Source organism: Corvus moneduloides, chromosome 1, assembly GCF_009650955.1.
Source record: "Corvus moneduloides isolate bCorMon1 chromosome 1, bCorMon1.pri, whole genome shotgun sequence".
Classification (NCBI taxonomy): Eukaryota; Metazoa; Chordata; class Aves; order Passeriformes; family Corvidae; genus Corvus; species Corvus moneduloides.
Window position 1 is genome coordinate 136,556,084 of NC_045476.1, and position 14,871 is coordinate 136,570,954.

General features: G+C 38.3%; 1 protein-coding gene and 1 long non-coding RNA gene across 9 annotated transcripts in view; one reads left to right on the forward strand and one right to left on the reverse strand.

The window, feature by feature from the left end:
• RALYL (RALY RNA binding protein like) overlaps nt 1-14,871 on the forward strand; it is a 386,418-nt gene that overhangs the window by 185,685 nt on the left and 185,862 nt on the right. For all 8 annotated transcript variants that reach the window (XM_032128423.1, XM_032128430.1, XM_032128447.1 and 5 more), the window contains one exon: nt 5,132-5,410. In XM_032128423.1, coding sequence (XP_031984314.1) covers nt 5,155-5,410 — 256 coding nt within the window. In that variant the 5' untranslated portion in view covers nt 5,132-5,154. Of the gene's footprint in view, nt 1-5,131; nt 5,411-14,871 lie in introns of those variants that run through there.
• On the reverse strand, nt 116-9,016 carry LOC116453258. Its single transcript, XR_004243727.1, has 3 exons — nt 8,941-9,016; nt 5,470-5,472; nt 116-127 (listed from the first exon to the last, which is right to left on the reverse strand). It is a non-coding gene; the product is annotated as an uncharacterized LOC116453258 (long non-coding RNA).

Genomic DNA, 14,871 nt, shown 5'->3' on the forward strand with positions numbered 1-14,871 from the left:
TTGAGTTTTTGGCAGAATGACCATGTTCAGCTTGACCCCTAAATATCCTAGCAATTAAATTCTCACAGTCTGTACTTACTACTGCGGATTTCATTGTGGAAACAAACATCATTGTTCAGCCACGTGTCTGTTAAGGGCTTTATCTTTTTTAGAAGGATTTGCAATAATCGAAGGTGCACTATGAATCTCAGTGTGCAAGCATCTTATTGTAAATAGCAAAAATTAAGATTTGGAATTAAATGGTGCTTAGAGTAACTTGCCAGTGACAGAAATTTTCATAGTTAAAAATCTTTCTCCACACAATTACTCTTTTGCTATCACACATAATCAACAGTACAGACTGTTGATTACTTACTGGCTCAGCTCTAAACATGACCTCAAAATGAATTTTTTTTTTTTTTTTGGGGGGGGGGGAGTGAGGAGAAGAGAAATGAAAGTGGTTTTAATTTTTTCTTGTTTCCTTTGTAAAAAAAAAAATAAATACATAAAAGTTTGATGTTTAGTCTCTATAAAAGTAACACATCTTATTTAATTTCAGAAAGGATTTGTATTCCTTAAAGATTTTCAGTTTTGTTATTTCAGTTTTTCCTTTGTAGACCCTATTTTTTCCTAAATATGTAGACTTCTTCTATTTGGTTGAAAGTAGCAAAGGTTTTACTGATGAAAGGAAAGAAACATCTGCAAGATAAAACCACATAAATATGTAGAAGCTCCTGAAAGTATTACTAAACTTAATGAAGACAATTTTTTTAAAGCAAAATTAGGTATAAATCTTAGGAAAAAAATAAAAAAGAAAGAAAAAAAAAATAAGAGAGAAACCCCAAGCTACCAATATAAATATTTCCTAGTCTTCTAAAGAGATTTACCTGATTTTTCTAATTCTAAGAGAGTTATTACAGGTTAGCCTCGTTGGATAATTCAGCATGGGAAAATGTCTAAGGACAACTCCAGAGACAATATTTCAGTATCTGATAGAAATTTTACTTGGAGACTATGTGTTCCACTCAGTAGTTCAAAATAAGAAACTGTTGTGCAACTGGGAAGATGCAGAAGTGAATTGCTTTCAAAATCCCTTTAACTTACATCCTCAGATTTCTATATATCCTAAATTTTTCTTTCAATTTGACTAAATTTCTGTCTGTTCAAAGACAAATTTTGCATTTTACTGTGTGAAGAATCATTGGTAAAGCAGCACAGGGAGCAGAAGTCCAGTAGAACTACTATGGTCATGCCTTGACTCTACTCTCTAAAAGAAATGTGTGAGAGTTACTGGGATGTAGAATTTGACAATTTGTTCCCTTTCTCTTTGCTTCAAGTTCTGTGTTTTCCCTGCACTGGGCCATGGCACAGCTGTAAAAAGATTGCTGTCTTCGCTGCTCTGGTGTTAGGCACAGCTCCAGAGGAGAAACATCTGTGGAGTTGTGGGTTCACCTATGCATCTTATGGAAAGAAAATGAGTTTCACAGCTACAAATGCTGGTGCTTGGCCAAACTTTGTCAGAAAATGCTGGAAAAGTGAATGAAGCCAAGACTTAAATTCTACTCCCCTCTTCTGCACTTCAAATTGACTGGTTTAAACTTTTCACTTGTGTGTCCTGGATGATAGGAATCTCATTTTAGCAATTTACATTTTTAATTCCAGTTTGACATGTTAGAAATTTTAATGTTTAAGAAAGAATTGCAAACTTTAGAGATCTATGTAGTAAAAGAAATGGTCTAATTTATAACTTTTTCTTAAGTATACCAAGACTTAAACTTGTTACTTCTTTGTAGAATAATTAAATCAGCTACTGCATAGAACAATGCTGTATGTAATGAAATGCATTGAATAAATAAATATGATGAAGTGCATGACAGCTAAATGTTATTTGTAAAGCATTTTTTAAAAGATATGCTTGGTATATAGGAGATATTTATTACCAGAAAGGATAACTTCAATAATAGGAAATTAGTAAGATACCTTATTAAAGGCTGCAAGGAAATGAGATTATTTCAGATATGTTTCTCTCACTATTTCATTTATTTCTGCATTTGCATGAGGTACAACATTTGTGATTTTACTGATAGCTCAGAGAATATGGGTATAATTCAGTATTCATAGAGACATATTGTAAGTGAGGTGTAGAAGTTGCCATAAGTTCTTTCACATTGTAATGAAGATCCCATGGATCTTTGATTTTTATGAAGTATTCACAATAGTGTTATGACCAGCAAGGTAATCAAATCTCAATCATTCATGTTAGTATTATTCTCACCCTTTGAATTTCTGCAGCACATTTTCCTGACTGCTCATTTGAATATGAGAGAACCCACCAGACAACTACTTTTCTTTGTGTTATAAAAATACTGCAAATTTACATTGCAAAGAACAACTACAAGAGAGAAATATTCAATGTCCTATTCAAAGTCTATTTAAATTAGTACACAGAAAAACTGGGCAAAAATAAAATGAGGATTTTTATGAAATAAAGAGAATAGTTAACCAAATCCCATGTTAAATGGCTAAACAATAGAGGAAATAGAGAGTTTAGTACTCTGGTGTTTAGAAAACAATTTTGGTGGTAATAAATAAAGAGTTTTGTTGCATAATTTTTATGCAAAGCTTGACTTCTGGTAGATTTTCTGTAGATTTTTTCTCCTTGTCATCTCTTTTAATGGTGTGTTGGTCATGCTTAAACATTCCAACTGAGGCCACATCGTCATGTTAGAAGATATATAAAAATACATTGAGACACAGCCCTTAGTCAAAAAAATGCAGGTCTGAAGATTAAAAAGTGGAAAAAGAGGCACTAAAAGCATCTTACTGAGAGTCATACAGCAGGTTAGTGGAAGAGACAGGTCTACCAGTCAAGGCTATGCTTTCTAGACCAGTGATCTTACTTGTGATAAACTACCTCTATGAATTTAGTAAAATAAGTTTAACTATACACTTGATAAATGTACATAATATCAACAAGATTCTAAGAATTGTATAAGAGCAGATATAGCTTTTTTTCCTGGATCTTCGCAAAGATGAACACAATACTCTCCGTGGTGGGTTTTCCCAATAGAGTGGCATTTGTTGTGCAGTTTGGCACCAGAGGGGATACCAGTTGTTCCCTGTTCATCAGCAACCTGACTGCACTAACTTCTATCTTTACCCTTGTTACTTTGCTGTGTTTCCTCTTCAGTTTGGGTCATTAGGGCTCTTTAAGCTAACATGGCTGTGTTATTGTCATTTTGACTCCTGTGTAGTACAGGTGAATCTAAGATAGGGTTAAACTTCGTAGGTCTCAGAAAACATCAGCAATCTACTTTATACCAATATGGATCTTCGCGTGCATTATATTTACGTTTTGTAAATGGTTTGCCTTCAAAATATTACAGTACCAAGCATACTACTTTGAATGTTCATAATATTCAGGTTAGCTATATACAGACAAGACTTCAAACATGCACAATCTGCACAGCAATCTAGAAACATACAGTATTGAGTTTGTCTTATGATAAAGCTCAGAGGTTTTCAAAGCAGTTTTCCTGGTTTTCCATGATGAAATTTGTGCATGTATACAGTATGTTATGTTTCCACAATGTATTTAAAAATCAATATACGTAGAGGAAAACATCCTTTTTTCTTGTTTTCTTCAGTGTTTTCTCTAAATTCTGTAATATAAAGTAAGTTGCTATGCTAAACTGTTAATCAAGTGAAAGCTATTTGACTGGCAGCTCTACTGCATACATTCATTAAATAAAGCAGGCTGTTTGCTGAGACTCTGGAGGATGGCCCACACACCTCCATTGTGTGTTCTTGTCTGGAAGGTGGGGTTTGGATCCTCTGGAATGGAGACAGTCAAAGTGCTTATGGCTGTGACTGTGGCTGTTTTGTTCACAAGGTGTTCTGCAGAGTTCAGTGACAACGGTTTCTTTTTCTAGCTTCATGTATGGTAGCTACTGATTTAAAATATGAAACTTCCAATTTAGATGTCCAGAATAGAAGTTATTATACCTTTTCATTCTGAGGAATGAACTGAGCTTTAACTATGAGAAGTATTTAACTGGATTCTCTTCTTGCCTGAGATGTTAGTCTGATCTAATCAAAAGTATGAACAGGTTAAAAAATAGTAACATAAATCTTGGCTGTAAGACATGGCCTATATTTGACTGCTGCCTAAATGACCTTCTTCTTACGAAATAAGTTTTCTCTATTAAAAGTTATGCATATTTTTGACATTTCTGTGGTCTACTCAAGCTAAAGAAAACCCACTGCAGAGGTGACAATTTCTTTCATTTCCATCTAAGTAAATTGATGTAAATGGAGGGATGTGCTGGCAGGTGGAATTTGCATAAAAATTATGAAAATCACATGCACTTCAGAGGGGTGAGGGTAGATGAACACAAGAAGTCTTGGGTTTTTTTCTTCTTTTACTACATCCTTCCCAGAAACAACATGGTTATTCCCATCAGAGATTTACCAGGATGCATTTCGACTTGTGACCTCAGATAAGAGCAAAGAAGCAACAAAATCTCTGTTCCTAAAGTAGGTTGTTTTCCTGCTTTTTAATTCTCAGAACACAAGCCACTGTCTTTTCTCTTTTCTTTTTTTGTACTGAATTTACAGGGAAAATTGTTCTGATAGAAACATATTGATTGCAGTAAGGAATTGTATGTTACCTGCCCTGCACACCTCACAGCAATATTTAACTGGTGAGAAATGTGCTCTAACTGAAATCACAAAAAAACAGAGTTGTTTTACATTTTAAGAGTTTGCTCTCTATATGGCCTTGAATGTTCATTTCTTTGACAGTAGATAATGATTCATTCTCTTGCTTTGCCGTTCCTAGATGGCTAAGTACTTAAAAAGTCAATATTGAATTTCTAAGCAGAAATCCACGTATGATTACAATAAAGCTCTGCTATCACAGCATTGTATTAAGAGATGTATTGGTATATTTCATATCTATAAAAAGTTTTAATTTTACTTTTGAGCAGTATTTTAAAATGTGCTACCTTGGTTTTATTGATAATATGTTTTAGAAAGTTTGGATCTTCTGAGTCGAGATTCACCTAAAGTGAAAAATGAAAAGTGAATTATTGCTGGAAAAATCATCTTTGTTCTTTATTTAAGGTTTGTTTCTCTTTGTTCTTTATTTAAGGTTTAAAGCCAAGTGATCCAACCATGACTGGCAAAACACAGACCAGCAATGTCACCAATAAGAACGACCCAAAGTCCATCAACTCCAGAGTCTTCATCGGTAATCTGAACACAGCTATTGTCAAAAAAGGTGACATCGAAGCAATCTTTGCAAAGTACGGGAAAATAGTGGGCTGCTCAGTGCACAAAGGCTATGCATTCGTACAGTACATGAGCGAGAGGCACGCGAGGGCTGCAGTGGCAGGAGAGAATGCCAGGATCATCGCAGGGCAGCCACTAGGTAAGGATTTGTTAATACCATTAAAATACTGCTGGCTCTTTCCTTTCTATTTAAAACACCATCTGCTGCTGGTGCCTTCAGGACTAGTGAGTTTGTTTTACCAATGTTCCATCTCAGCATATTTCCAGGATGTTGGATCTAACAGAATTTTTAACATATGATGTTACCTAGGCATTACAAAATATTTAGCGCTATAAACTGCTTATTTATTAAACAGATCAGTTCTGACAGCTTTATACTTCTCTTTGTAATCCCAGTGTAGTGAGCATGATTACTCTTGTGAGGAAAAAATAAGTATTTTTTCTTAGGCTCTAGTTAGTAAATTTAGTGTAATACAACAAGGCTCATCTAATAGATGTGGTTATCTTTCATGCAATGAATCTAAAATGATACCCAGCCCAATGATGTGTCAGATGTTATACAGAAGCAAAAGAATAGTTTTTATTTGTCCTTGAAATCATATCAAATCAATTAATCAATTATTAATCATTTAGAGAAGTCTATTATTAACTACGGTTGTAGTTTTCCCACATAATACTATAAACATTGTTCATCTGAATTCCAAATAAACAAAAGCAAAAAAGGCATATTTTTGCCTTCTAATGATTTTTCATGAATACTTAAGTAAAATCTAGTTCTTTCATATTGCAACTTTTACCTCTGAAAACTATTTGCAATCACATATGTAGGCTGTCAATGATAAGCTCTGGAGTCCAGTATTAACTTTACTTGTCATATAGATACAATAGTAATGGGCAGTACAGCAAGATGTTTGGTATTATTCAGAAGTCTTTCACTAGACCTCTGAACTGTATTGCTCATATCCAAGCCCAAGTGTGTAATGGGTATGTCAGGAAAAGGTGAAGAGTAGCCAGTGCTTTGGCTGTAACAAGCCATGAAAAATGGATATGGCTTGTTCATTTTCAGTGTTGGAGGCTGCGGAAACCTATTTTTCTGATTGTTTGTAGAAAATGAAGCATTTGTGTTAGATGGGTCGCTCTTTTATCACATTTGTTGAACGGCAATTCTGTTTTATAACTCCTACCTTTTGGGTTCAAGGGAAAAATAGATTAAATAATTTCAATTATATTCAAGGGGAGATTGCTTTCAAACTTCATTAGGAAAAGTCATACAGATGAGTGAAATAAAAGAACTCGAGTGATAAAAACAAGGCAGCAAAGTCAGTCTGTGGGATGACATTATTAGAAGATGTTTCCTGGAGCGGTGTTCTTCAAGCAATAGGCCATGTAATGCCATCAGTGCATTATTTACAGCTTCTTGCACACTGGTCTGACCAGATTTTTTAAACTGTGTTTTCCTAAGGCAATAGATCTGTTATTACTATGATTACTGTTGCTAGTCTCTTTTAGTATTTCTTGTGGCATCTATAATATGCCAAGTGTTTTGTACAAGGAAATGCCTTTGCACTACTCAGTGTACTTTTGTGCTTTCTGTAGCAGAGAAGTGAATTTGTGGCAAAGGAAATTAAGTGAACAATAAGTACTTGAATTCTTTGAATCTTTTAATAATAAAAGAAAGGGTTTATTCAATATTAAGTTTTAACTTACTTTGATTTTTCTGCACACATTTCATGCCTCAGTTTCTAATATACCAAGGAATATAAAGAATAAGCAAGGTGAAATTTTCTTTTAGCTGTCCCTAATTTACTCTTTCTATATATGAAATACATAGAAACAATAAAACAGTTGTTATCAGTATGGTTTGACAAAAAGAATGAAATTGTAAAAGTGCTGCTTCTCATTAAAGAAATTGTTTCCATGAACTCTTTTAATTGGCAGTAGACATTAACAGTCACCACACATTAATGAAGAGATGACTGAAAAAATTTACTCAAGATTATGACCCAGAAATAGTGCATTATTGTGAAACTTCTTGATGAAAATTACTTTTTTCTCTGTCCTGAGAGCTTTGCATTCTGAAATAAATAGAACTAATGAATTTATATCAACAGTCAAGTTATGGAAAGGGGACAAGAAAACCCTGTTACAAATGTATAAATAAACTTGATTAACATAGTTGAATTTTCTTTTAAATTTAATTAGAATATATTAGTAATATAATGAGGGCTGAATGATAGTCAGTTGTGGAAAGCTATTTGAACAAAGGAATATTTGAAAAAGATTATCCCACAGTATATGCCTGACACTACTATACACTCTGGTACTCAGTACCTCAGAAAAGAAAGAATAACTTCATTTAGACTGCATTATTAATGTACATTAGCTCTTTCATGGTATAGCCAATGGAACCATTTACATTAGCTCCTGCCTTTTGTGGACCAATGCCGTTCAAGATTATGCAGCTTTATCCATGAGTCGGAAACCATCCAAATGTGTGTATCTGAAATTAAAAATTGAACCTGTAAATTCTTATAGCTGTTAAAAGTGCTACACAATTCACTGGTTATCCTGCCTAAATGTTTCCTCTGAGGTGGAGTACCAAAATATTGGGCTCAGGAGGTATATAACACGGCATTTTGTTTAGCAAATTCCTCAGAAGTACAAATCCAAAACACTGGTATTGCTCTCAGTCTTACCAGCTTCCTGCGGGTCATTATAATTGGCCTCTTGGACTCCTCCATCAACTCTGAAGCTCCTACTGATGTGTTTGGTAGTCAGCGATATGTAATGGTGGTGCTGTGGATATTGCAACTTGATGGAAGTGGATTTCAAGAGCTGTGTGATTATTTCCAAGCTTTCTGTTTCATAAACTATAACACACTCTAAAAAGCTGTGGGGTAGAGATCGTAAAGGAACACAAAAAAATATGCTTTGGAAATTTATTGCTCTTATTGTGAAGTTCAGTGTAGTTTCTTGAAGTAATATTATGTCTTCATGGGAATAGCATGTTTCCTGCCCACAGGACAGAGACAGGTCAGTATAGGGCACAGGAGTCTCTTCACAATGATTATTTTGTAAATTGCTTCAGGCTGGAGCAGAGAAAATATTGAAGTTGGTCTAGGACAAAACTGCAAGTTATGTTCTTAGTTGTGGGAACAAGTCCACATTATCAACTCTTCTCAAAAGTTTTTCATCCATTTAAGCACACCTATGAGTTACAGAATATTTGTGCATATCCACTTCCTTTCCAAATAGGGCAAAGAGACAGTGAATAGGAATTATTCTGAGGAAATAATGAGTCTGTCTGTGAATTTTACCAAGGGTGATTTCATCCTTATCTGGTGAGAGGAGGATCAGACACCTGCTTCCTCCAAAACAAATTGTGCGAGTCCCTGATTGCAGCTGTAGGCTGAGGAAAAGAGCTGCAACCTTTCTCATAGTGAGGAGTCCAAACTTGAACACATGATTCGAGGTGCGGCCTCACCACTGCCAAGTGCAACAGGATGATCGCTGCCCTGGTCCTGCTGGCCACACTATTTCTGATACAGGCCAGGATGCCATTGGCCTTCTCTGGCCACCTGGGCACACTCAGGCTCGTGTTCGGCCACTGTTGACCAGCACGGACAGATTCTTTTCCTCCAGGCAGATTTCCAGCCATTCTGTCCCCACTCTGTAGCTCTGCATGGGGTTCTTGTGACCCAAGTGCAGGGCCCAACACTTGATCTTATTGAACCTCGTACAGTTGGCCTTACTCCATTGTTCAGATCCCTCTGTAGAGCTTCCCACCCAAACTGGTGTTGTCTGCAAACTTGCTGAGGGTGCACTCAACTCCCTCATTGAAATCCCAAATAAATATATGAAAATAAAGATATATGTAGCAGCTTCTGTCTAAAATTCTGGTATCACTATCACAGCAACTTCTAAATCATAATGCCCCTTTGACTTTCCTTTTTTTGATAGACTTTTATTTTATAATACCTTAACTATTATGCCTAATTTTTGTTTGCTTTCATGTGCATTTTTATACCAGCATAATTCCTTTAACTTGAGAATTTTTCTTCATTTGTGTCTGAATAAGAACCAGACCATCTCGCAGGTATCTTATCAAAAGAAGTTAAGTGGTACAAAGCTCGTACTTTTGTTCTTTTCCATGGAAGATACATGGAATTTCATTTTTGGATCCTTAGAAAAAGGAAAGATTACAGTACCCAGATTACAAAATATGCTGTAGTTCCTCAGTTGATGCCCTTTTTAACTAATAAATTAGTTCCACTGTAGCTTGAATCTTGTTTTTTTGCTGCAAATATTCACCTGTGTCTGCCTTCAGGTCTAAATTAGATGTATTCTCTGAATACCAAGAGAGTGTATATTGACATGTAGTCTAAGGTAAGATGGTGGTTGCAGACATTTATTCTGGGAGACATACGCTTTTGCACATCCTTTTGAGAAGCACAGGAGCCCTGAAGGGGCTTTCTAAATTATAACTATCTGGTAGAAAAAATCCAAGGAGAATAGCAGGTAATAAAGGGAGATTTTAGAGAGATTCAACATATACCTTTGCTACAAATTGAACTGATGTGATAATAGGGCTGCTTTATCTTTTGTTTCCCTTGCCACTACTCAAAACATATCTTCTCTATTTTATGTTTGTAATGTCTAACAACATAGAGAGACTTAAATGTGTATTTGCAGAACAAGGACTCTCCAAACTGAATCAATTTTTCACCTCAATCTGAACTACAGAAAACATTAATCGTGTCATGAATGCTTCTCTCTTAAAAGGAATAAATACTTATGCTGTTTTAGTGAACTAATTTGTGAAAAAAGCACTTTGGCCTGAAAAATGACAGATTTACCCAAATGTTCTGGGTGACTAAGCTTTACCTAAGCCAATGGTAGGCTAAGGTAAGAAATTCAAATCGGAATTAGTGGTTATTCAGTTTCCACTTTGTAGCGGGTTCAGTTTGTAACCAGGCGGAAACACCAAATTAGTGTAGTGGTTTTTGTTCAAAATACTCATTACTTATTTACCTTCTGTGAGATAAGAATTAGAAGAAAGCAAAGCAGGCACCAAACTTAAAAGAATATAAAGAAGTTTATTAACAGACCTAAAAGAAAGGAAAAAAAATTCAGACCAAACCTTCAGAACACTTCTCCTCCCCCCACCTTTCTCCCTTCTCCCACTGACAATGTAAAAAGACAACCCTTGAGATTTTCAGTCAGTTTACCACTTCCATAATAACCTTGTTCAGTTCACTTAGGGAGATGAGTCTCTCTTGCTCATGCTATGGAGACATCTCCACAAGAAATTCTCTCATGGCTTCAATGTCACAACAAGACAGCCGCCCGGGTTGGTTCCCTGCTCGCATGTGAGAGTCCCTTCCCCCGACTTACAGCTTTTCCCACAACGGCTTTCAAGGGTCCAGTCTTGAGCTATTGGGGTACCATTTTAAGGTTGAGCTGTTCAGAAACAAAGGTTCTCCTCACCCATCTCTGGGAGCATCTTCATCTCTAGGAACAGAGGTCTTCTCCTTCTGATTTGGAGCAAGAGTCCTCATCACTTCCATCTCTCCCTGTTCAAACTTCTCATCAAATTACAGCTGCTTCAGCATTTGCTTATTTCATCACAGGTACTTTGGCTCACAATTACAGTCATTTGCTTGTTTCAGCATAGGTACTTTTGCTCACAAGTACAGTTTGAACACTCCACCCCCCCATGCTTTCATGAAATTACAATGGGTACTCTGAGGTATCATAGTCCATCACCATAGCTTTACAACAGAATTTCAACTTCAAAGCATCTCCTCTTTCTCCTCTCTCAAGGTTTCAGCTCTTCCTTCTTCACTGACTTTGGTGTCTCTATGGTGTTTTCTTTACCTTCCCTCTTCCTCAGACTCGGAAGAGGATTGATGTCTGCAGGCTTCATCTGTTCTGGAGGAAGCTTACAGCACTAAAAGGGTTAATCTCACCTGGGCCCGCAGCTGGAATTCGCTTATCGCTGTTGGTCACATGATCTTTGCCAGGCTGTGGGCCTCAGACGAATTTTTGGCCATACTGGAGGGGGGGTGTGTGGAGCCAGGCTGTGCCATCTGCACGTAACAGGGCTATGGGGGGGCCGAGGATGGAACGGCACCCCACGGCTCCAGGATGGCTGTGTCCCGGCCTGGGCCCACTGGGCCTCACGGGCCCCCCCCTCCCAGTTACCTGTCCCAGGGCCGGAAGCAAGAGAGAGCTTTCTCGGGGTTTGTCCATTCTTAAATGTGGATCACAGGGGTGTGTCAAGCTCCTTAAGTGGCTTCAAAAGTTGCCAATGTCCAAACTAGCCAGTTGATAGGTTCTGTTAGGTCATAGAGGAAGTTGTAAGCACCTCTTTGCAAGAGAATCACTTCCGTAACTATGCTAACCTATGACACACTTTGTCATCAGTTTTCAGTTAGTAGCATGGAAGTATAACAATCTTTCATTTGTACAAACATAACTCATGATTTATCGGAGCAATCTTGGTACTCTTACCCACCTACCTCCTACTAACATAATGGGCAGGATCTATCAGGAAAGCAATGTTATCTTGTTTTAAAGACTATAGGGGAGCAGCAACTGAAAAGGTTTCTTATTTTGCTTCTGACACACCTGTAAAGACTTGAGTTTTAATGTGGGTCAAAATATTCCAGGCAAGGACAATGACTGACTTAGAGAAACACTAGAGATTTTACCAATATAATTAAAAAGTGGAAATGTTTGGCTATATTAATGTATCTTTTAATTAAAAATTAAAACCAGAAAAAATTATGTACACATAATTATTAATCATATATTCAAATCGCATTTTAATTCATATAACATTAAGAGATTGTATATTGCATTTTCACACTACTGAACCAGAAGGGGAAATGCACTTCATAGAAAATTCTCTGGTCCATTGTAAGTTTTGCAGGTGCACATTTTTCTTGGGGTGACTTTATGATGTGTATCCCCTATCGCTGCTCTATGCCCAGAAATTAATTTTTTGCCTTTTCTGTGCCTTTAAACTGAGCCTGAGAGGGGGGAGAGAAAAAAAAAAAAACTGAGCAAAACTTTCAAAGCAGTTTGTAGTTTTTTTCAAGGTCACAGAGATACACAGACTCCTCTCTGCATCCTGTGGCAGCGAGAGCGGAGGAAAGCACCCTGCTTGCTCTTCAGCCAGCTTTTGGCCCTTTTTCTCTGGAAGGAGATGGAGAGTTTAACTTCGTTTTCCTGGGACTTTGGTTTTTTCTGTTCTTCTTTCTTCCTGGACTGTTTCAACATCAGAATACATTGGGACGACTTTCCACCAAAGCCTTGGCCCTGGAGGTGGGCCTGCAACCCAGCTCCAAGCAGAAAGAGAGAGAGAGAGGCTACCTACGGAAGGAATCTGAAATTTTCCCAGGTTTTCTCTCCACAGCAAGAGGTTTTATTATTTAGCATTATTATCCTTTTCCTGTGTGTTTGTTAAACAAATAGTTTTCATCTCTTTCACTTTCCTTCAAGGAAAAAAAATTTTTTTTCCTGAACCTGGTGGGGGAGGGCTGGTTGTAACCTGCCTTCTATCAGAGGATATTTTCCTCCAAATTTGTCCAAACCAGAACAACATTCTAATGTACTATACTTATCTTTTGGGGTCTCCCCCCCGCCATGTGGTCCTGGGAGAGGGGCCCCAGGGGAGAGACATGGGGTTTCCGTAGCACCTGGTCAGCCTCGTTCCCCATTGGCTGTTTTGTGTTCCCCTGCACGGGCAAGGACCCTCAAGTCCCGTGATTGCCTCAGTTCCTTGGCAGATCCTCGGCCATGCGGCTGGAGAAATAAACATCTCTGAAACATCTATCAAGAGTCGGTCCATATACATTTCTTTTCCACGGGCCTCGTTGTCTGATACGCGTGTTGCAGAATCTGCACTGTAACAAATGGTAGAGAAATGCGGGCAGAATGATCCCCGATCCCTAAGGACAGCGACTGATTTGTGAGTAAACTTTGCATTTCTCTTCTTGTTTTTGTTTTGCTGTTCCATCTCTAAATTATGGAGGAACTGTGGAAAGACTCTTGGCTCTCCGAGCCGCATATGGACATTTATCTTAAACTTGAAAAGATTCTTGAACAAGGATTTGTAAATTTTAGCTTAATTCAAGCTCAAAAGGAACTGAAACACTTCCTGGCATGGTTGTTTAAGAACTTTTTCTACGTTTCTTGGGATTTGATTCTTACCAAAGGCTTTTGGAAGACTGTTTGGATGCAGTTAATTTCTGAGTCAAAATATATGCCAATGGAAGAATATTTTCATGAATATTATTTAATTACCGAGACTGCTGAGCAATGTCAGCTGTGTCCTTGCAAAGGGAAACCTGCCTCAGAGTCCGTGCAACCCAGACCATGTGGACTGAACGCTCTCCAAGCAGCAGCAAGGCAGTTCCCGCACGCGGGCGGAGTGATGCAAGCTGCAGTGTCGGCAGCGGAGCGAGGCGCGGCAGGAGCCCGCCCGGCCCCATGCAGTGCGTGGTTCAGCAAGTCCCGTGAGAGGAGAGGCGAAGGGCGGCGGTGGTGGTGGAGCGGAGCCACACCTAGCTGAAACGCACGCTGGAGCAGGGCACGGGGAGGTCATCGCTCAGGGGGCCCGGCCGAGACGTGAGCACAGCCCCAGGCAGTGGCAGCACAGCTGAGAGCAGAGGCAGTGGCGCGCGGGGAGCTGAGCAGCACGGCTCAGCCCAGCCCGTGTGGCCCCAAATGCAACCCCGGGAAGAGCGCGCAGGCATGAGCAGCCCCGACGGCCCCGGAAGCACTGACAACCCTGGCAATTCCAACACAGGAGTGAGCGAAAGCATAAGAGAAAGCAAAAATGCAGTGAGACAGAAAACAGCAACCACTCAAAAAAAGGAAAAAAATCACCATAGCTAAGGTTTTAGGAATAGTAAAATGGTATAATGTTAAACAAAATTATGGTCTTATAATGAGATGTGACAACCAGAAAGACATATTCGTTCATAGAACTGCTATTAAAAAGAATTACCCTGAAAAATGCATCCCAAGCTTAAGAGATGGAGAAATAGTAGAGTTCAAAATTGTGCAAAGTAGAAAAGGGTTACAAGCAGCAGAGGTCACTGGGCCTGATGGTGTTTCTGTAAAAGGCAGTATATATGCTAAAAATCGTAGTCATGTTAGACAATATCTCCATTATAAGCCCCCCCTACAGTCTCCCTTTCCTAATCCCACCTTCCCTTTTACCCTATATCCTATTACCCCCAGTGTATTCCCAATCCGTTTTTTCACCCATGGTTTCCCTCACAAAACCATGCCTTTGCCAATTGTTTCCCCAAAAATCCCTTTCCAATGCTGAGTGGGGGATGAAGAGGGGGAGGGAAGAAATTAACTATTGTTGTTTAGAGTTCCAACAGGTACAAATGGAAGAAACCCTCTCCTGCCTCAGTTTCCCCACAAAGCATGCTTGGAGAGTCCTGTCACCCTTCTGTCAGCCTTAAGATGTTCCAGAGAATTTGTTTGGACATCTAAAGACTCAGGAGGGTGGCTTGTTTTGTTTTGAAACTGTCCTTGTTATCTCATGTTTATCCAGTTGTTTTCAATGTTAAGTTTTAA